At 42.6% G+C, this 23,841-nt stretch overlaps 1 protein-coding gene across 1 annotated transcript in view; it reads left to right on the top strand.

Annotated features, from left to right (window-relative positions):
* The window catches only part of atp13a1 (ATPase 13A1), a 92,028-nt gene that overhangs the window by 52,268 nt on the left and 15,919 nt on the right, over window positions 1-23,841 (top strand). Inside the window, exons 12-19 of the mRNA XM_043694664.1 lie at window positions 1,395-1,515; window positions 10,130-10,287; window positions 12,505-12,680; window positions 13,574-13,684; window positions 19,945-20,070; window positions 20,765-20,873; window positions 22,539-22,738; window positions 23,580-23,676. Coding sequence (XP_043550599.1) covers window positions 1,395-1,515; window positions 10,130-10,287; window positions 12,505-12,680; window positions 13,574-13,684; window positions 19,945-20,070; window positions 20,765-20,873; window positions 22,539-22,738; window positions 23,580-23,676 — 1,098 coding nt within the window. The remainder of the gene's footprint in view (window positions 1-1,394; window positions 1,516-10,129; window positions 10,288-12,504; window positions 12,681-13,573; window positions 13,685-19,944; window positions 20,071-20,764; window positions 20,874-22,538; window positions 22,739-23,579; window positions 23,677-23,841) is intronic.

Genomic DNA, 23,841 nt, shown 5'->3' with positions numbered 1-23,841 from the left:
GCCTGGTTAAAATCCTGGAACGCCCTTCTTGATAGTTCTGTAGGTTTCTGACCCCACAAACTACAATGCTTGACTACCTTTCCAGAGCAGTTAAGGATGGATAAGAAACCTAATTCATACCCGTCTTCCAAGAAAAAGCCTGGATGTAGTAATTGGGAGCATAAACCAGGGATGCTACTTCCTCTCTAGCTTGGGGAAACTGATGTAATTTGTGGTAGTGGTATTGTTGTTGTTGTAAAGTTCTCCAGCTTTGCACAGAGATTAAAGTTGGGAGAAGAGCATGAACTGTGACCTCCAATTCCTTGATACTCCTGAATAACAACATTTTTGTTCTAGAGGACACAGCAGCATGGTGGTCTAGTTGCTAGACTAGTAATCCACAGGCCCAGGCTGCTAATCAAATGATAGCTGGAATTTCAATTCACTTAACATCCGGAATTGAAAGCTAGCTTCCATAATAGTGTCCATGAAACTATCACTAATTGTTGTTGAAGCCGAGAGATTGCAGAGATGTCATAGATTTTTAAAAATTAATTTTTGTGGGATCTGGGTGTTGCTGGCTGATCAGCATTTATTGCTTTTCCTTACTTGACTTTGAGAAGGTGATGATGAGCTGCCTTCTTGAGCCGCTGCAGTCCACCTATTGTGGGTTGACCCACAATGCTCTTGGGAATTAACCTGGATGCTGGTTGCTAGCTGAGTCAGAATTTATTCCTCATGCCTAATTGCCCATAGACTATTTAAAAAAAAATCAAACCACATTGCTGTGGATCTGAAGTCCTGTGTAGCCCAGACCAGGTGAGGATAGCTGTTCCCTTCCCTAAAGGGCATTAGGGATGTCCTTTAGCGAGGGCCTGATGGGTCCCCCCCGTCCCCCCGCTCTTAAACATCTCTAGTTTAAAGTGATGGATTGAGCTAGTGTCAATTACATTTTGTGTGAGGAACTGCTTCCTCACTGCTTTTGAGTATCCTGAATATCAGATCTTGAGGCCATGTCCCTTTGATCTACTATTTCACCTGCCAACAGAACAGATTTATCCTGCCTGCCCTATCAAATTACTCTGTAATCTTCCATACTAAAGGAGGTACAAGCTCTTCTAGTTCAGCCTAAATGTTGTGATGAAATTGCTGTATTTCATTCAAGACCAAATGTAATAGTTATTTGGTTTAAAAAAAAGTGCATTTCCATAGTGCCTTCCACAACCTCTGGATGTTCCAAACTGCTTTACAGCCAATAAAACCTTATTATGGTCTCGTCACCGTGATAATTTAAGAATGCAGTCTTTAGGAAAGCCTTCCTACAAAACATTTGTATTTGATTCAACTTCACACCAGTAAATTCTGCAGACTGATGCTTGGAACAGTAACATTCTACCTGCTGCTTCCTCTTTCAGACGTTTACTGCACAGAACCTTTCCGAATCCCCTTTGCCGGGAAAGTGGAATTCTGCTGCTTCGATAAAACTGGCACTCTGACGAGTGATAATCTGGTTGTCAGAGGGGTCGCAGGACTCAGGTGAGCATACCTTCTTGGAGCACAGTTGCATGGATGGTGGTCAAAACTAGCATTATTTCCTTTCTGTGTTCTCTCTTTCTCCTCTGCCCCAACCTAAAAGTTCCCCTCTTCCCAATTTCTTCTAATGCTTGCCACTCTGCATCCATACTTCTTATTGTCACATCATTCTTGGAAGAACCTTCTAGACTCAAAGCTCTGGAATTCGTTCCTCACTATAATACTCCTTTTTATTGTTCAGTGCTTTGAGGTGCTCCTTAAGATATCGCACCTTTGAAGTGCCTTCAATTGTCTTTCAGTTAAATAGTAGCATTGATTTAGTAAGCTGTTCTTTGTGAGAGTACCTTAGAATGCAGTCCAATCTATTTCCAAATGTATCTTATCATTGAAAATGCAGAGCTTCACTTGCCTACCACTTCTTCCCCTTCAAAAAAAAATTCCAGTACCTTTGCTGAGCCTAGCTGAGATTGGGAGTTTGTTGTGCATGCTGGCAGAATCACACTCTGCAGCATGCACAGTGTCTTCTGAAAACAATACCTCATCTCAACATTCAGCAATCTTTATAAAAGAATGGCACCGTCCCATTTCCTGCATCCGATGGACTGTCAGTTTGAAAAGTCATCTTGCCAGCACCGTTAGGAGATTGGCAGCAAATGTTGGCCTTGCCAGAAATGGTTCTAGCCCATGGAAGAAGAAAAATTAAAATCAAAAACAGTTTGGGGTTCCTAACCTGTTGTAAATGGAATGCATTTGCTATGTTGCTTGTGTGTTTATATTTTGATTCTTGGCAGAGTGAGAGGTCCTAGCTCATCCCTCCCAGTTATATTTAAACAAGATCATTAACTTGGCCAAAGTTAAACTGCATTCTTAAACAATGTCTTTCATAGCAGATTGGGGCAGTACGGTGGCTCAGTGGATAGCACTGCTGTCTTACAGCATCAGGGACTTGGGTTCGATTCCAGCCTTGGGCAACTGTCTGTCTGGAGTTGGCACATTCTTCCCAATTGGTTGCCTCCCACAGTCCAAAGATTGTAGATTTGGTGAATTGGACATCTTAAATTGCCCATAGGGTCCAGGGATGTGTAAATTTGGTGGATTAGCCTTGGGAAATGCAGGGTTACAGTGATAAGGTGAGGGGGTGAGAAGAGTTTTAGTGAGATGCTCTTCAGAGAGTCAGTGTAGACTTGTTGGGCTGAATGGTCTGTTTCCACACTGTGTAGGGGTTCTATGATGCCCCGTCACCAGCAATACCATCAAGATAGTCCATATTGATTAAAGTGAGATGCTGACAGCAAATGTCTTGCTCCTACCAAATGTTAGTAGAAATTTGAGAGTAAAAGTTGGCAATTGCAGTTGTTAAAAACATTTATTAGGCCACATTTGGAGGATTGTGTGCACTTCTGGCTGCCATACTTTGGACCAACTTGGATTGTTTTCACTTGAGGGTCGGATGCTGAAGAGTGACCTGATAGAAGTGGATTAAAATTCTGAGTGGCATGGATGGGATAGATAGTTGGGAGTCTTTTTCCCAGGGTGGAAATGTCAAAAGCTAGGGAACATAGATTTAGGATGAGAAGGGGAAAGTTTAAAAGAGAAAAGCGGTAGCCGAACCTTACTGATGGTATATATGTGAACTGTGCCAGGACCACTACCTATGGAATCCATTTACAGCATTGTCCCAAGCTTGGATGAAGGCAGAAAAATATGGTTGCTGAATTTGCTGTTAACACAAAGGTAGGTAGGAAAGTAGGTTGTGAAGGGACATGGGTGGTTACAAAGGGGATATAGATAAGGGAGTGGGCAAAGATCTGGCAAATGGAATGTGATGTGGGAAAATGTGAAATTTTCCATTTTGCCAGGAAGAGTTAAACAGAAGCATATCCTCTCAATGGTGAGAGATTATAGAGATTTGGGATAGAGGGATCTGGATATCCTGGTGCAAGAATTGCAAAGGTTTGGAAGATAGATACAGCACATTATTAAGAATGCAAATAGAACCTCGTCATTTATTGAGAGGGAGATTGAACACAAAAAGTAGGCAGCAACGATGAGACTGTAACTTAAATTTTGTACACAAACTTTATTTCTGGAAGTTATAAATGCATTGGAAGCAGTTCTGAAAAGGTACCCTTGACTAATACCCGGAGTGGACGTGTTACCTCGAGGAAAAATTGAACAGGTTAGGCTTTTACATCCTTTGGAATTTAAATGACTATGAGATGCTTGATTGAAACATATGAAACTTGATAGACCTTGACAGGTGGCTGTGGGAAGAATGTTTTCTCTTGTGTGAGAATCTAGAACTTGGGGTCACTGTTTAAAAGAAGTAGTTGCCTATTTAAATAGCGATGATGGTTTTTTTTCCTCAGAGTGTCTTTGGAACGTCCTTCCTTAAAAGGCAGTGGAAGCAGAATTTTTGAATGTCTTTAAGGCGGAGCTAGATATATTCTTGATGAGTAAGGGGACAACAGACGGAGCAGATTCAAACAGCAGAAGAGTTTTATTCTGCTTCTGATGCACATGTGTAAAGCTTCCTTCGTACTGTCCCATCAAATATTTCTGGGCAGGTACAGGACAGGTTAGATGCCATATAAAATTCTTTGAGCTTTTCGATCAAAAATGCTATAGTGGGATAGATGTCTGATGTAATCCTGCTGTAATGATTAGGTTAGATTATCTACAGTATGGAAACAGGCCCTTTGGCTCAAGATGTTGATGCTGACCCTCCGAAGAGTAACCCACCCAGAGCCATTCCCCATGTGTACCCCTGACTAATGCACCTAACAATATGGGCAACTTAGCATGGCCATTTCACCTGACCTGCACATTTTTGGACTGTGGGAGGAAACCGGAGCATCTGGAGAAAATGTAGTCCGAGGCTGGAATCGAACCTGGGTCCCTGGCACTGAGAGGCTGTGAGGCAGCAGTGCTAACCACTGAGCCACTGTGTACTGACCATATCCACAGTTTTGATAATTGCATTGCTGTGAATGGGCTGAAAATGTTGAACGTTGCTGAACAGAATTAGAATTTGATCTGATGCATTCTTTGTTGATCAATCTCTCCATCTCTACATGAGTAGATGGATTTGGTAAATGTCAGTAATCCTTAGTTCTGAGATAGTCTGCGATACCAACACCCGATTGCTGAAGAGAATCCGGTTCTATTAATTTCACAATTTGAAGCTTTCCCTTCTGTTTCAGGACTCTCACTGTGGCAATAACTTTGGAAGTAGTCAATTCTTAAAATCCAAGATGTTTTCAGTAGCTAATAGTGACCCCGAGAGAGCTTTGTGGAAATTACAGTCTGCATAGAAACTAAATGAAACTGCAATTTTTTGGCAAACTTCTCAAACAAATGTTATTAATCTGTATTTAAAAATATGGTGATTGGTCTCTCTTAGTTTGCCTTCCCTTCATTTTATGTTCACTGTTGAGTACATTGTCTCTTTGTTTCCTGATTCGTTTGCGGCTGGTTGTTGTGATTAGTACCATTCTTTGCCAATACCTGGTTCCATTCTTATTATCCAGTCATGGTAGGCGTATCACCTTTGTGTAATCTACTCTGCTCAAGAGACTTAACTGCCAAGATCTAGGTTAGCATTTAGAATACTGTGATAGATTTGAAAGTGCTATCTTCGGATGAGATTTTGAACCAAGACCCCTCTGTGATCGTAGAATTCCTACAGTATGGAAACAGGCCATTTGGCCCAACACGTCCACACAGACCCTCCGAAGAGTATCCCACCCAGACCCATTCCCCTATCCTATTACTCTGCATTTCCCCTAACCCATGCACCAAGCCTACACATCCCTGACCAATATGGGCAATTTAGCACAGCCAGTTCACCTAACCTGCATATCTTTGAATGTGGGAGGAAACCCACACAGACACTGGGGAGAATGTGCAAACTCCACACAGATGTCATCCGAGGCTGGAATCGAACCCGGGTCTGTGGCACTGAGAGATAGCAGTGCTAACCACTGAGTCACTGTGCTGCTCCTAAAATGAGCATAAAAATGCAATGGCCTGATTTTTGAAGAGGAGTATTACAGATACTAGTCTTCAGCCAATTCAATTCACTCCACGTGATCAGGTCGCAGTTGAAGGCACTGGATATTCCAAAGCTTTGGGCCCTGACAACATTCCACCAATAGTACTGAAGACATGTACACCAGAACTTGCTGTACCATAGCCTGTACACAAAAAAACAGGACAAATCCAACCTGGCCAGTTACCGCTCCATAAGTCTACTCTCGATTGTCAAGAAAGTGATGGAAAGTGGCATCAAAAATGTTATCAACCAGCACATACTCAGTGATGCCCAGTTTAGTTTCTGCCAGGACAGTTCAACTCCTGATCTCGCCCCAACCTTGGTTAAAACTTGGACAAGAGGGCAGAATCCCAGAGGTGAGATGAGAGTAACGATCCTTGACATCACGGCTGCATTCGATAAGTGTGCCATCAAGCAGCCCTAGCAAAACTAGAATCAACTGCTATAAGGACAAACTGTCTGCTGGTAAATAGGAAGATGGTTGTGGTTGTAGGTCAGTTATCTTGGCTCCAGGACACCTCTGCAGGAGTTTCTCTGGTCCTGGGCTCAACTATCTTCAGCTGCTTCATCAATTACCTTCCCTCCATCATAAGGTCAGAAGTGGGGATGTTCACTGTGCAATGTTCAGCACCATTCGCAACTGCCCATACTGAAGCAGTCCATGTTTAAATACAAGATCTGGACAGTATCCAGGCTTGGGCTGACAAGGGGCAAGTAACATTCGCAGCACCTAAATGCCAGGCAATGACCATCTCCAGAAACAGGCAATCTGACCATCACCCCTTGACATTCAGTGGTGGTACCATCTATTTGAATTCCCACTATCCGCATCCTTGGGATTACCATTGACCAGAAACTCAACTGGACTTGCCACAGTGGCTACAGAGGCTAGAAGTACTGTGGTGAGTAACTCACCTCCTGACTCCCTAAACCCTGATGTGGAGATGCTGGTGTTGGACTGGGGTGGGCAAAGTCAGAAGTCACGCAAAACCAGGTTATAGTCCAACATGTTTATTCGAAATCACAAGCTTTCGGAGTGCAGCTCCTTCGTCTGCTTCCTCTGAAAGCTTGTGATTTCAAATGGCCCTTTTTGATTATGAACTGGTGTCCTGTAACTTCTGACTTTGTCTCTAAACCCTGTCCACTATCTACAAGGTACAAGTCAGGAGTATGATGAAATACTCTCCACTTGCCTGGATGGTTGCAGTTTTAACAACACTCAAACTTGACATTATTCACCACCATCTTCTCAAGAACAACAAGAATGGGCAATGGATTCTGGGGCAGCCAGCAGCGCCTTTGTCCCAGGAATGAAGTTTTAAAAAATGTAATGCATTACCAACTTCTCAGTTCAGTTCTAAAGTTCGATAGCAGCCATTGGCCTTGACAGCGACCAATTGCGAATACTTCACTGGGTGGAAAAAAAAGCCAAATGTCGCAGAAGTTCAAGCTTGATAGCTCAAAGCACTAGTTTTCAACTGTGGCTCAGTTTTTCTCAATCTTGCCTCTGAGTTACAGTTCTCTGGACATTGGACCACTGAAAAATGAAGCTGGAGAAGTATAATGGAGAGCAAAGAAATAACGGAGGAATTGAATAGGTGCTTTGCATCATTCATCTAGATGAAAGACACCATAACTTACCAGAATTCCAGGAGAGTCCGAGGACAGATGTGATGATTGTGGCTGTCACTAAGGCAGAGGTACTGGGGATGCTGAAAGATCTGAAGGTAGACCTGGGCCAGATGGACTACACCATTTGCTGGAGGTCTACCTTCCACAGAGGTAGGTAAAGAATAACTTGGACAAAGGAGATCCAGCAGACATGAGCTGTTTGTATTTCCAGAAGGCCTTTGACAAGTTGCCATATAGGAGGTTGCTAATTAACATACGAGTCTGTGATGTTGGAGTAAAATACTGGCATGGAATGACAATTGGCTAACTGGCCGAAAAGCAGAGAGTGAGGATAAAGAGGTCTTTTTTCAGGATGGCAGCTGGTGACTAGTGGTGTTCCACAGGGGTTAGTGTTGGGGCCACAACTATTCATAACACTAACAATATGGACAGGCGAACTGAGGCCATTGTTGCAAGTTTGCTGATGACACAAAGATAGGCGGAAGGACAGAATTGGTTGAGGCTGCAGAAAGACTTGGACAGGTTAGGAGATTGGGTAGATGGAATGCATTGTAGGAAAGTGTGAGGTTATGCACATTGATAGGAAGAATAGAGGCGGGCATGGTTTTCTTAATGGGGAAACAAATCTTTGTAAATTTGAAGCACAGAAGGGCATGCGAATCATAGTTCAAGATTCTTTTAAGGTTAATATGCAGGTTCATACTGGCAGTTATGAAAGCAAATTCATAACTGCCAGTATGCATTCATTTCAAGAGGGCTACAATACAAGAGCAGGGATGTACTGCTGAGATTGTAAAAGGCACTGGTCAGACCACATTTGGAATATTGAGTAGTTTTTGGCCCTACGTCTGAGGAAGGACGTGCTGTGTTGGAGGGTGTCTCGAGGTTTACAAGAATGATCCCAGGGAAGAAGAGCTTGCTATATGAGGAGCAGTTGAGGACTCTGGGTCTGTACTCAATGGAATTTGGAAGCATGGTGATGGAATCCGATTTAAACTTGTAGAATACGAGACGCCTGGAAAAAGTGGACATGGAGAAAATGTTTCCATTAATAGGAGACTAGGACCTGAAGGCATGGTCTCCGAGTAAAGGGACAGCTCTTTGAATGGACATGCTGAATTTCTTCAGCCAGTGGGGGGTGAATTTGTGGAGCTCACTACCACAGAGGGCTGTGAAGATCAAGTCATTGTTGCCTTTTATGTCAGAGATGGATCGGTTCTTGATGAGTAACAGGATCAGGGTTACTGGGAGAAGCCAGAAGAATGGATTTGAGAAACAACAGCCATGATTTGATGGTGGAGTGGAGTTGATGGGCAAAATGGCCTAATGAGTTTCCCGTGTTTTACAGACGGTTCTGCATTGTCAGAGATGACCTTATCTGCCTGTCTGGCTGAACGCTGAAGATCGTATTACACTACTTTGAACAATATCTGGAGGGACTGGTGTTGACATGTTATTGTCCATCAGATTTATTTGGAACTGCAAGCTTTCGGAGCCCCTTTTCCTTCCTCAGGCTAAATGGACTTTCACCTCACTTGGTGTAAATAACATTATCTTTTGCAAACGAGAACAGTGTCAGGAATGGTCATGCAGGTGAACACAGTTGTAGTGTAGTTGCTCAGTCATACACAATGGTTCCTGATGCCCTTTCAGTTCATGGAGGAATTCTTACTTAAGAAGACTGTGTTTACAGTATTTAATCCTCTGAATCGTTGGAGGATTTTCATCCTCCTTGGATCTCTTCATGCCCTCGCAAAGGACCATAGTCTTATCAGGAAGTGAACCTCCAGTACAGTGGCTTTGGAGCAGCTGGCTTGATTGCCAGGTAATGGGATTTGTCCATTTTTTCAATATCCACATCAATTAAGATTTAACATTTAAGATTTGTTGTAAATTTGTAACTGGTTGTTGGGATAAAATATATACCAGTCACTACCAGGCATTTTGCATTGCACCATTAGAACAACAATTTGAAAAACTGTATTGTTTTATTTAATAGATTTGCAAACATTCACTTTAAACAAGATTTTCCACAATAAATAAAGACAATTCTAAGACTCAAACGTGCAAAAACAGTTAGATAATTCATTGACAGAAACCAGAACTGCACTTGCAGTTGTAATTCGCTTTTAAACATTTAGTTTGATTTAATGTGTATGAGAGGGAAGTGCTCCCCCTAGTGTTGTGGTACAAATGAACACAGCTTTTGAAGAGTTGGGACGTTTCCCCCAGTGTTTAACCTTGGATCAAATCTTCAAGAATGGTCATTATTACATTGCTGTTTATTAAAGTTTGCTGTGCACGAGTTGGCTACAGTGTTTCATAAACTTCAATAGTGGTTACCTTATTACCTATAAAACACTTCGTAACAGTGGAAAACACTAAATTAAAACAATTATTTTTCTTTCAATGAAACTTGTACTTGTGGGTTAGGGTCCACAGGGGGAAATGCAGTTATTACAATGCATCTGTATTTATTGCAGCCTTTATACTTACTTTAATGTGATTCTGAGCAAAACCAGATTGCATCACAAGCATGCCACAGGTGCTCTAGCATCTCTCTAACTCTACTTTAAAGTTCTGACTATATCTAAGTATAGGAATTGTTTACCAGCAAAGCAGCATTATTCAATACAAGCTGCTCCACTCTCAAAATTCAAAAAGAACAAAGCAATGAATTAATAAAAAAAAATGACTGAGCAGAGGAGTGAGTTTTTGGGGTCAGGAGTTCTAGTTTGGATACACACTTGATGTCCCTGGCTGGCTAGTGACTTAAGCCTTTATTTAAATAACCCTAACTCCAGTTGGTCATTTGGTTTTGAGATTTAAAATTATTGCGCAGAATAGGGTGTTAAAATTCTAGATTGGAAATTCTCTAGCCAAACTATTTGTTATGATGAGAATCTTCCATAAGACTTCCTCATGTTGCAGGGATGGGAAGGAGTTGATCCCAGTGTCAGAGATTCCCTTGCACACACATCGGGTGGTGGCGACATGTCATTCGCTGGTACAGATGGATGATGGAACATTGGTTGGTGATCCACTTGAGAAGGCGATGCTAACCGCAGTTGACTGGACCCTCACAAAAGGTGAAAAAGGGTGTTTTTGTATTCTATTAATATGGTGCTGTGAAGATAGGTCAGGCAACATCCAAGGAACAGGAGAATCGACGTTTCGGGCATAAGCCTTATGCCCGAAACGTCGATTCTCCTGTTCCTTGGATGCTGCCTGACCTGCTGCGCTTTTCCAGCAACACATTTTCAACTCTGATCTCCAGCATCTGCAGTCCTCACTTTCTCCTGCTGTGAAGATAGGCCCATTCTACATTAACTAGCAGCAACTGCCAGCACATAACAAGTATTCAAAGTGCATACTTTCTAAAAGTAATTCGCGTGCTGGATGTTTGAATGGTTTTGTTGATGACGCTCTGGTATCTGAAATTGAAGAATATTAGCTAATGCTGTTTTTAATGGCATTGCTATCGTGCAATATATATTGATGAATCAAACTTTTTGATATCTAGGTTAAGTCCTGCTCCTAGTGAGGAAAGAATGCAAAGAATCAGTGGTTACTGTAGAAGATAGCAAGATTTGTGCATACAGTCTTCCCCTGAAACTTGCTTTAAAAGCTGCACTCTTGCACACTCTATTCTGTTTTCAATTCTTGATTTTCCCTTGAATTCTCTTTTCTTTTTAGAATTGCACCAAAGACATTGCCTTTTCCAATATATGCTCTCCCCAGTCTATATGGGAGCATCTAAGATCTCATGAGAAATAAAAACCCTAGATCAATGAAAGGATACATACACTTGATAGCACCTTTAGATGATCCAATTGCTACAGATCACATTGAGTTACATTACAGATGCCTACTTGTAATGCAAGCTAATCTTCATTCAATAAGAAACAGGTTCAACTCTCGCTTGAAGGGGTACATTGAATTTATAAGTGTGACCTCTGGTTGTTTTTGACCTGTCCAGTTGAAATAATAGATCTGTGAGCACAGTTAATCCCTTTATATTTTTATAACCCTCAACCATATCACCCTAATTAATTAATTAGCTAATTAAGCTAATCTGGGTAACTGAAGTGCTTGAGATTGGGAATTAATCTTGTGGCCCTCCGCTGCACCCTTTCCAGAACCTCAGTATCACCACCATGTGAGGACACCAAAACTGGACCCAGTAGTCTGAGACCGAACCGAGGTCTTTACAAGAAAATAAATGGTATGCATTGTTTTATAGTGAGCTGTCCCAGAACCTTACTTATTTTAATTCTAGTTTCAGTGCATTGCTCATGAACCTTTACAGACTGATGCATAGAAACACCTAGATCTCCTTCTTTCACCATTGGCTTCAACTCTTTCCTTTTATTTTTATGCTTTGCGTTTGCTCAATCCGCAAATATAACACTGCACTTTTCTAAGTTCAATATCATTAGCCAAACACAAACCTAATGCCCCAGCACACATTGATTGCACATAGAATAGTGCTCTAAACCCTATGTCTTATCATTTGCAAACACATGAATTATTGCCCTAACATCTACATCTAGATCATTAATGAGTGTGGGAAATATTGGAAGTCCTAACACCAATCATCTTTGGTAACTGGTGTCTGAGCAGGTCTAAGTCCTTTGATGAAACACTTTCTGCCTACAGATTTTCAACCAATTGTCTAATTGCTGTACTGGACTAACCCTTGGCATGGCACTGTATCAAAAACTGAATGTCTAAGTGGCAATGTATGCCAGGTTATTACCATGCTTGAACTTAGTGACTACTTCGGTCAATTTCTCAAAGCTATGCTGGGCCTCTGTGAGGCTGCTTTGACCCAAATGATCATTTGGTGCACCTGTAATGATTCCATCAAGCATTTTGCCGGCTAGTGACCTTGCCCTTTGGGCAATTACCCAGATCTAACTTCACTTCCTGTTTGAATCTCTGGAATTGGATGTTAACCTTACAGATCTCACTCTATCAGGCTGTTGGAAATCTAGGCATGAGGCAAGTTGTCACATATCCTCAAAGGCTATTTAAGCAATTATGCCAAAATCTTGATATTTGAAGGCCCCATATACTTTCTAAGGTAATTTCCATGTTTACAGTTTTACTAATATTCTGAATAACACCAGTTACTGCTTCAAATGTATAGCAATGTAAAAATATTACCACAGCAGCAGTGTTGTTTTGAAAAGCCAGTTTTAAATATTGGTATTTTCTCTTTGGCTCTTGTGTAGGAAAGTTAGCATTCAGCTAAACATTTAAAAAATGAGTTCTTTCCGTCACTGTTGATCTTCATTCCTCAGACGAGAAGGTTTTCCCCAAAAGTATCAAGACGCAAGGTCTGAAGATACATCAGCGATTTCATTTTGCTAGTGCACTGAAACGCATGTCAGTCCTCGGCTCTTACGAAATGCTGGGCTCTACAGATCTTCAGTACATCAGTGCTGTGAAGGGAGCTCCTGAGACACTACGTAGCATGGTAAGGAGTCTGCTCAGGCATGGAGCATAGTCTGAATATGAAAGAATGTGTCAGGTACTAGGGGTGAGGGTTAAATGGTAAATGTATACACAGAAATGTCCTTTATTTCATGGTATCTCAGAGGGTGGCATAACAGTAATGTCATTGTACTGCCAATACAGAGGCTCCGGCTAATGTTCTGGGGACATGGGTTCAAATCCTGTCACAGCAACAAGTGAATTTAAATTTAATTCATAAATCTGGAATGTACAGCTAGTCTCAGTCATGGTGACCATGACGACTCCTATTGATTATTGTAAAAACCATCAGGTTTGGTAATGTCCTTTAGGGAAGGAAATCTGCTGTCCTTACCAGATCTGGCCTATGTACGACTCCAGACCCACAACGATGTGGTTGACTATTAGTGCCCCGTGAAATAAACAAACAAGCCATTCATAACAGACGCAGAAATGAGAGCTCAACTAGTTATGTCCACATCCCACGAAAGAATAAAGAAAATAAGAAAAATAGCAAAGCCTTGATTCTTTCCCATCAGCTTCACTCACCCCACTGCAGCAGTTGATTGGAAGGCTCAGTTGCTATAAGCAGAAAATTGTTGTGATCTGCAGTGTGCTATCTGACTGGATTCAGTGACAACTTTCAAATATGGGTAAGAACCAGTGCTGTTCTGCAATTCTGTCCAGAAAGAACAGTTCATGATGGTTCTCTTCTCTTGATATTTCTGTCCTTCCCTGTGAGGAAAGATGTGTCCTCCACTCATTGTCAATCTTCTTGGCCCTTTGGTCATGATCAGTGTTTCATCATAGGAGACCCACAAGCCTCTGACACTTTGTAACTGATTCCACCATTAGTTTGGTTTTGTTTGTTGTTTAATGTGTGGGATTGTTTTCTAGTTCTCCGAACGTCCCAGTCACTATGATGATGTCCACACTGCCATGTCACGAGAGGGAGCACGAGTATTAGCCTTGGGATACAAGGAGATGGGATACCTTACTCATCAACAGGTAAAAATATGCTTGCGGGAGGTGGGGAGGGGGGGGGGGGTGCGCAGGGGAGTGGTTTCTTGACTTTTACGCCAGTAAGGTGAACCTCCCTCTGTACAGGTAGCCATTCTGGGCTGCGCACTATAACTGTAGGTCGCAGTATTACAGTAGAGTAACTTCAGTAGAGCAGAACAAGATCTCCAGAGCAGTCAAGTCTCTCCCATTGAGGTATTCCCTGCAAGTTTATTTTTCTTAAATGCTTGTTTTTGACAGTTATTGACTCCTAAGAGATTGGAATAATAGACAGTGTCGTCATCATTACTTTCAAAAAAAAAGTTTTTCTCTGTACCGCCTTGTCCAACTGTCTTCCTGCACTGTCAGCTAATGGGAATAGCTTTTCTTTGTGTACTCTATTTTAACCTGTTGTTGTCTTGCAAAGGACAATAACCCCAGTTTCAAACTAACTTTATAGCTGAATTCCTTCATCTCTGGAGTCATTCTGGTTAACCTGCTCTGCACTACCTCAAAAAGCCTCACATCCTTCTAAACTGTCATGGTCTGTGGTGGATGTAATATTCCAGTTGTTGCTTCGCCAGAATTTTCAAAAGGTTCAGTATTACTTGATGTTTTTCTGTGCAATATTTCAGTGCATGAAGCCCAGGAGTTCATATGTTTTTCTAACTACTCTCCTCAGTATGTTGTCACCTTCATAAATCTCGACACATCTTGCCCAAGGTCCCTCTTTATGTAACTTCAAAGACTAAATGCAGAATCTATTGTGTCTACCTAATAGTTGGACCAAAATGTAGCACCTCTTATCTTTCTGTATCAAAATCCACTTGTCTGCCTATTCTGCTAGACTATCTATGTCATGTTTCAGTCAATTGGTATAATCCTCACTCAAAGAAAAAATGTTTTCCAAACACTGACCCTTGAGGAACACCATTGTCTACCATTCTCCAGTCTATTTTCCATCCTTCAACCAGTTTTGGGTCCAAGTTGACACAAACCCTCCTGTTCCATTAGATCCTAGTTTATGGTAGTACTTTGTCAAATACTTTCTTGATGGATGAATTGGACTGAAGGATCTGTATCTGTGCTCTATGACTTTGAATACATCCAGAGAGATTCTTCATAAAATCTATTATACTAATCAATCATGGTTTAACTTCAACAGTTTTTTTCTGTTCGAGATGTGGACATTGCTTTCAATGATTTTCAATCCCTCGTCACCCTGTGGCAGTGATCTTTCTTGATCTGCTGCAGCCCTGAGGGTGTAGGTCTCGCCACAGTATCATCGAGGAGGGAACTCCATTGGTGGTGAGGGATAGGATTCTGTTCATTGTGCAATGTTGCAGGAGATCAGTTGGTCACTTGATTAAAATGGGACATCTTTCCTAACTAATCCACTTTCATTCAAATGTTTATCCAATGCTCATTTAAATGCTCTTATAGTTGGCGAGTCTACTACTGTTGCAGGCAGTGTGTTCCATGTCCCTACTACTGAGTAAAGAAACTACCTCTGACATCTGTCCTATATCTATCACCCCTCAATTTAAAGCTATCTCCTCTCATCCTCGCCATCACCATCAGAGGAAAAAGGCTCTCGCTGTCCACTTTATCTAACGCTCTGGTTATCTTCTATGTCTCAATTAGGTCAGCTCTCAACCTCCTCTCTAACGAAAACATCCTCAAGTCCCTCAGTCTTTCCTCATATGACCTTCCCTCCATACCAGGCAACATCCCAGTAAATCTCCTCTGCACCCTTTCCAAAAGCTTCCACATCCTTCCTATAATGCAGTGACGAGAACTGTACGCAATACTCCAAGTGCGGCTGAGCCAGAGTTTTGTACAACTGCAACGTGACCTTGTGGCTCTGAAACTCAATCCCTCTACCAATAAAAGCTAACACACTGTATGCCTTCTTAACAACATCAACTTGCATGGCAACTTTTCAGGCATCTATGTACATGGACACTAAGATCCCTCTGCTCATCTACACTGCCAAGAATCTTACCATTAACCCAGTACTCTTTATTCTGGTTGCTCCTTCCAAAATGAATCATCCCACACTTTTTTCTGCATTAAACTCCATTTGCCACCCCTCAGCCCAGCTCTGCAGCTAATCTATGTCCCTCTGTAACCTGCAACATCCTTCAGCACTATCCACAATGCCACTGGCCTTGGTGTCATCTGCATCCTTATACGCCCTTATCTAGGTCATTTATAAAAATGGCAAACAGCAGTGGCCCCCAAACAGATCCTTGAGGTACACCACAAGTAACTGAACTCCAGGATGAACATTTTCCATCAACCACCAGCCTCTGTCTTTTTTCAGCTTGCCAATTTCTGATCCAAACCTCTAAATCGCTCTTGATCCCATGTCAAGAATTTTGTGCAGTAGCCTACCATGGGGAACCTTATCAAATGCCTTACTGAAATCCATATGCACCACGTCAGTCACTTTACCATCATTCACCTGTTTGGTCACCTTCTCGAAGAACTCAATAAAGTTTGTGAGGCACGACCTACCCTTTGCAAAACCGTTTTGACTATCCCTAATCAACTTATTCCTCTCTGGATGATTATAAATCCTATCTCTTATCTTTTCAAACACTTTGCCCACAACCGAAGTAAGGCTCACTGGTCTATAATTACCAGGGTTGTCTCTACTCCCCTTCTTCAACAAGGGGACAACATTTGTTATCCTCCAGTCTCCTGGCACTATTCCTGTAGACAATGACAACATAAAGATCAAAGCGAAAGGCTCTGCAGTTTCCTCTCTGGCTTCCCAGAAAATCCCAAGATAAATCCCATCTGGCCCAGGGGAATTACATATTTTCATACTTTCCAGAATTGTGAACGCCACCAGCTTGTGAACCCCAATCCCGTCTAGTCTAGTGGCCTGTACCTCAGTATTCTCCTCGACAATATGGTCTTGTTCCAGTGTGAATTATTCAGTGTAAAGTATTCATTTAACGCTTCTCCTATCTCCTCTGACTCCGTGCACAACCTCCCACTAATATGCTTGATTGGCCCTAAACTTACTCTAGTCATTCTTTTATTCCTGATAAACCTATAGAAAGCTTTAAGGTTTTACTTGTTCCTACCTGCCAACGATGTCTCATGTCCCCTCCTGGCTCCTCTTAGCTCTCTTTAGGTCTTTTCTGGCTAACTTGTAACTCTCAAGCACCCGAACTAGGGCTTCACGTTTCACCCTAACATAAGCCACCTTCTTCACAAGAGGTTCAACTTCCTTAGTAAACCATGGCTCCCTCGCTCAACCACTTCCTCCCTGCCTGATAGGTACATACTTATCAAGGACATGGAGTAGCTGTTCTTTGAATAAGCTCCACATTTCAATTATCCCCATCCCCTGCAGTTTCCTTCACCGCCCTATGCATTCCTACATCTTGCCCAATCGCATCACAATTGCCATTCCCCCAGCAATAACACTTGTCCTGTAGTTATATATCTATCCGTTTCCATTGCTGAAGTAAACATAACCAAATTGTGGTCACTATCACCAAAGTGCTCACCTCCGTCCAAATCTAACACCTGGTCGGGTTCATTACCCAGTACCAAATTCAATGTGGCCTCGCCCCTTGTTGGCCTGTCTACAAACTGTCAGGAAACCCTCTTGCACACATTGGACAAAAACTGACACATCTAAAGTACATATAGTATTTCCAGTCAATATTTGGAAAGTTAAAGTTCCCCATAACAACTACCCTGTTACTCACACTCCTATCCAGAATCATCTTTGCAATCCTTTCCTCTACATCTCTGGAACTTTCCGGAGGCCTATAGAAAACTGCCAACGGGTGACCTTTTCTGTTTCTAACCTCAGCCCATACTACCTTTATAGACGAATCCTCAAATGTCCTTTCTGCCACCGTAATACAGTCCTTGAATAACAAGGCCGCATATCCCCCTCTTTTACCATCATCTCTGTACTTACTGAAACATAGAAATCCCAGAACTTGCAACAACCATTCCTGTCCCTGCTCTATCCATGTCTCTGAAATGGCCACAACATCAAAGTCCCAGGTACCAACCCATGCTGCAGGTTCACCCACCTTACTCCGGATGCTTCTGGTGTTGAAATAGACACACTGTAAACCATCTTCCTGCTTGCTGGTGAACTCTTGCAACCTTGATACCTCAGTTCTAACCTCACTACTCTCAACCTCCTGGAGACTGGAACCGCAATTTAGGATCCCTGCTGAATTAGTTTAAATCCTCCCGAAGAGCATTCACAAATTTCACCCACCCAGCCACCCTCCAGGATATTGGTACCCCTCTGGTTCAGGTGGAGACCATTCTGTTTGTTGGGGTCTCACCTATCCCCGAAGGACCCCCTTTTTATCCAGGTATCTGAAACCCACCCTCCTGCGCCATCCTTGTAGCTACATGTTCAACTTCTCTCTCCCTATTCCTCGCCTTGCGAGCACATGGTACGGGCAACAAATCAGAGATAACCGCACTGTTTGTTCTATCACTAAGCTTCCACCCGAGCTCCCTGAATTTCTGCCTTAAATCCCCATCCCTTTTCCTACCTATGTTGTTGGTGCCTATGTGGACCACAACTTGGGGCTGCTCCTCCTTAAGGATCCTGGAAACATGATCCCAGACATCACGAACCCTGGCACCTGGGAGGCAACACACCAACCGTAAGTCTCTCTTGTTCCCACAAAAGCTCTTCTCTGACCCCTGAGCTACGGAGTGCCCAATGACTGCTCTTCCCCCTTTCCTTCTGAGCAACAAGGACAGACTCCGTGCTAGAGACCTGTGGCCGATGGCTTACCCCAGTAAGCCCCCACCTCACCCCCACTCCACCAATGGTATTCAAAATGGTATACCGGTTATTGAGAGGAACAGCCAAAAGGGATCCCTGCACTGTTTGCAGGTTCCCTTTCCGTTCCCTGAATGTAACCCACCTGCCATTTTCTGGTACCCGAGGTACTCCCTGTCACTTCTCTCAATAACCCCTCCGCCTCCTGAGTGATCCAAAGTTCATCCAGCTCCAGCTGCAGTTCCCTAACACGGTTTTCGAGGAGCTAGAGTTGGAGATGTAATCAGGGACCCTAAGTGGTGACCCTCACTTCCCACATTCTGCGGGAGGAAAATTCAACTGCCCTAACCTCCATTCCCACTATTCTAAATTCCCAAAGAGACTGTAGAAAAATAAAGAATAAAAAAAACCTAGTTACTAATCCGGCGCCCAGAACATATTTTTTGGTTAGAGGAGGAGGATGGAAGGGAGATATTACTTCATCAAGTCTCCACACTCTCAACCTTCATTGCTCCAAAGGTATTATCCAGCCTCTCTTCATGGCTGAAATGCTCTATCCCAAGGAACATCCTGGTGAATCTCCTCGACACCTTCTCTGCTGCATTCATGTCCTGCCTGTAGTTCAGTACTCTGACTGTGGCCTAACCAAGGTTCTGTAGAGTTCGCCTTGATCTCCCTGCTCTGATGATCTATGCCACGAATGATAAAGGCAAGTGTCCCTATTAACCCTGTCCTGCCACCTTCAAGGATTTGTAGGCAAGCAACCCAAGATCCTTAATTTCTTCTGAGCATTCTGCCATTCATTGATTACTCCCTTATCTTGATCCCCAGTGCCTCACCTCACATTTATCAGGGTTAATCTCCATCTGCCCATTTTACCAATCCATTTATATCGTCCTGTAATCTAAGACCTCCTTCCTCCCTGTCAATCACCCAATCTTTGTGTCACCAGCAAATTTACTTATCATCCCTCCAGCCTTCTCATCTGCATTATTTATGAGTATCACAAGTAATGAGGAGCCAGCTCTGACTGCCATGCATCTGGAGTCACATAAAGCATGCAATGTGGTTGACTCTTAACAGCTCTCAGATGTTTGTTTCAAGAGCAATTAGGAATGAGCAAAAAATGCTGGCCTTGCCATTGGTCTCCACACCCCATGAACACATTTTTTTTAAAAATGGTGTTTATAATTTGTGACCTATATCGAGTGTGATTCTCCTAATGGTGCATAAATATTTTTATTAACCTACTTCATAGAAATTACTTATAAAAAGCACTTGATGTCACTGGTGCCATTGTTGAGCATTCAGAGACTTCTGTGTTTAACAGGATGTAACATTTCTTGGTTGTATGGATTGTGTTATTCAGATCTTTTCTAGTGATTGCCTTGCTCTTGTCAGAGTGTGAAGTCTTGGTACTTTTACAAAAAGGATTTTGACTCCTTACCCACCAGAACTGTCAAAGTTGTTCCCTTTCTCCTCCCAGGTCCGAGCAATAACCCGTGAGCAGTTGGAGTCAGACCTGAAATTTGCTGGCTTCATCGTGGTTTCTTGTCCTCTCAAGGCTGATTCAAAAGCAGTCATCAGAGAGATCCAGAATGCATCACATCAGGTAGTTAAACCTCCCAATTCCACTTCATGCTCTCTACGTTTTGTAGATGCACCATAGAAAGCATTCTATCTGGATATATCACAGCTGGTTTGGCAACTGCTTTTCTCAAGACTGCAAGATACTACAGAATCGTGAACACAGCCCTGTACATGTTGCAAACCAGCCATTGACTCCATCCACACTTGCCACTGCCTAAAGAAAGCAACCAACGTAATCCAAGACGCCTCCCACCTCAGTTATGCTGTCTTCTGTCCCCTTCTGTTGGGCAGAAGATATAAAAGTTTGAATTCATGTACAAACATTCAAAAATAGCTTCCTCCTCACTGATATTAGACTTGTGAACAGACCTCTCAAATGTTAATTCTGGTCTCCCCACCTGCTCCTTCTGTATGGCTGTAGCACTGTTTTCTGCAGTCCGTTCTGCTACCCGCTGCATTTTGTAGATATGATCTGCCTATATAGGACACAAAATAACACTTCTCAGTGTAACTTGGTACAGGTGACAATAATAAATCATACTCAAAACTCTTGCTAACACTCATTCTCTCTTCGCTCTCCTCTCCCTTAGATTTTTGTTTTCTTTCTATCCCTAACATGCCCTTATTTATCTTCTGTTCATTGTACCTGTGCTTTGCCCTGTTCTGTCCATGTCCTTTTTTTCCTGCTGATCTCTTGTTTCTCCACCTCTCTGCAGGTAGTTATGATCACCGGTGATAACCCCCTCACAGCCTGTCATGTAGCCCGAGAGCTTCACTTCATTCAAAAGGAGCACACTCTTGTCCTCCAAGCACCACAAACTGAAGGTAAAACTCCCTCCTAACCAGCCTGATGTACTTGATGTTTAAAATGAGCAGAGAGAAGTATCCAGTTTTGCTCATGGCGAGCAAATGTGTGCATCCATATTGAGTTAACGTACAGCAGGTGCAGTAGAGTGAGGTCACTTATTCACCTTTCACCTTTATTCTACTGAAGTCATTGAATCCAACAGAATTCTTGTTATACGTCCCACTAGCACACTGATCTTAGCCAGGATAAACATAACTAACGGTCAGCAGGGAAAGCGGTATGGGTTAATGTTGGAGAGTAATGAGTTTATTATCAGAACTGGAATATTTGGGTGGCACACTGGCTCAGTGGTTAGCACTGCTGCCTTGCAGAGCCAGGGATCTGGGTTCAATTCCACTCTTTTACCTTCTTCATTAGTCTCTCACGTGGCACCTAAGCAAAGTCTTTGCTGCAATCCATATAAACTATATCAACTCTACTACTCTCATTTACACACCTCCCCTCCCTGAAAAGTCCAATAGCATTTGCGAGGCATGAGCTCCCTCTGAGAAGGCCATGCTGACTATTATTCCTGATCAAACTTTTCCTCTTCAATAGAGGATTAATTCTCTCCTTCAGAATTTTCTCCAATCGTTTCCCTAACACTGATGTGAGATTCACTGGTCTATCTCCACCACATTCGTTGCCTTCCAGTATTCTGGCACCTTCCTTGTGGCCAGAGACAAATGAAAAGTTTGGAACAGAGGCTCCTGTTTTTCCCTCCTTCATTTCGCACAGCAGCCTGGGATACAACTCATTCACGCCTGGGGATATGTCCAGTTTTAATCCTGGCAAATCCTCCAAACAGCTCTGCACTCCCAGTGTCAATCTGCTCAAAGAGACTCAACAGACCCACTTCCCAACTTTTGAATCTACCCAAGAGAAGGTAGATTATGAAGTACTCATTTAAGACCCTACTAGCAACCTGCTGCCTGAGCGCCAGGGACCTGGGTTTGGATCCCCCCTTGGGCGATTGTATGGAGTTTGCATGTTCTCCCCGTGTCTGCATGGGTTTCTTCTGGGTGCTCCTGTTTGTTTCAGACCAAAGTTGTGCAGGTTAGGTGGATTGGCCATACGAAATCACCCATACTATCCAGGGATGTGCAAGCTTAGGTGGGTTAGCCATGGGAGAAACGCAGGGTTCCAGGGTGGGGTGTGAATCTGAATGGGATACCTTCAGAGAGTCATGTAACTCGATGGGCCTAATGGCCTGCTTCTACACTGTAAAGGTTCTGACAAAACTGAACCCAAAAACGTTAAAAAGCTTAATCCCTAAACCTGTATTGATCTTAGTGTAGAAACAGCCACCTATCTGTAGGCTCCCCTCATATTACAAGCTGATCCAAGTAGCCAAAGTTTACTTTATAAGACACTTACTAAGACTTGTTCTGTGGTTTTATGTTCAGCTAAATGGAAACTTTTAAAATGGATCAGTGTGTATTTTTACTTGGGGCTGCAGGTTGAAGTATGATGTTACATCATTGTTTTAGTGTTGTTGTATGATTTTTTAAGTTAGTTAACTCCTCGAAGACTAATTGTGGCATTAAAAGTTTTAAGGGTTAACACCATTCCTGTAAAGGGACGTGTGGAGAACTGTCTCATGACATAAAGTTTAATGAGGTATTGTGTGCTCATCTCTTTAGATGCTTTATGGTTATGGGTGTCCATTGATGGTAAAATTATCCTTCCTGTGATTCCATCTGCCATAAGTGAGCTGACTGAACAGTATGACCTGTGTATGACAGGGGAAGGGCTCAATTATTTAAATATGGTGGACCAGCCCTTCCTGATGAAGCTGATCCCCCATGTGCACGTGTTTGCTCGGGTTGCACCCAAACAAAAGGTTAGATTTTATTTTTGTTACACTGAATTCTCATATTGCCTTTAATAGAATAAATCAACCCTTAGAGGTTTCATTGAAGTTTTGGTGAAGACAAAATTTGACAGTGCCATGTAAGGTGATATTTGAGCAGCCAACTGGTTGGTTTTGAGGAACATCCTAAAGGAAAAGCAGCAACAAAGTTTGGGAGTGGACGGATGAAATCCTCAAACTCAGGGCCTAAGCAACTGAGGGTAACGTGGAGATGATGGATTCTGGGCCTTCACAGCAGGAGCTTAAAGATCTCTGAGTGTTTGGTCTGGGGGACCGAGATGTAAGCAGCGGTCAGAATACAATAATGAGCATTTTAAAAATTGAATGTATCTGTGGGCAGAGAGGCCAAGGGCTGATGGGGCGAACTGGATTCAGTTTGGGGGGATGAGCAGCAGACATTTTTTTGACTACTGACCAGGGCAGCCATCCTGCCCAGAATAATAGTCACAAACCTAGGATGGTCGCCAGTGATTTGAAGTCATTCAACGTGGCATCTTGCATTGTTGAGAGTTATTTTAATCTTCTACCCTGTTAATATTATACATTCAATTGCACTTCAAAAGCATCCATTGACCTAACTTCAATTGTAACTTTGATTAATTCTCTTTGTAATAACGCATTTTGTAGGTCCGATTTGCCTATGCAAGCAACTCTTCACCGTCCCGGTACATGTGACAGCAATAAATCCAGCCAGATATATGGAAATGTTTCTCCAAGCTTCATTTTGCTGGTGTACTTGTCCTTTGCACTGGTCTGTTTAGATTTGCTTTGTTGTGTGATGTAACTCAATACAGCCTTCATCTGTTTGCAGGAGTTTGTAATCACCAGTTTCAAGAGCCTAGGCTACACCACATTGATGTGTGGTGATGGGACAAATGATGTTGGAGCCTTAAAGCATGCTGATGTTGGTAAGCATCAAAGGTGTAAAAGTGCAGGGCAGAGCATGTGAAAGTTAGGAGTTTTCACTGTCACATTCAAACAGCGGGACCGGGGTTTGTGTGTGTGTGTGTGTGTATTTATGTGTGTATGTATGCTGTCTGGACTGGAGGGGGTGTGAACACTGTCGGGATTGG

This window comes from Chiloscyllium plagiosum, chromosome 8 (assembly GCF_004010195.1).
Source record: "Chiloscyllium plagiosum isolate BGI_BamShark_2017 chromosome 8, ASM401019v2, whole genome shotgun sequence".
Classification (NCBI taxonomy): Eukaryota; Metazoa; Chordata; class Chondrichthyes; order Orectolobiformes; family Hemiscylliidae; genus Chiloscyllium; species Chiloscyllium plagiosum.
The sequence above is the reverse complement of the archived record's forward strand: the minus strand, read 5'-3'. Positions and strand labels throughout refer to the sequence as shown.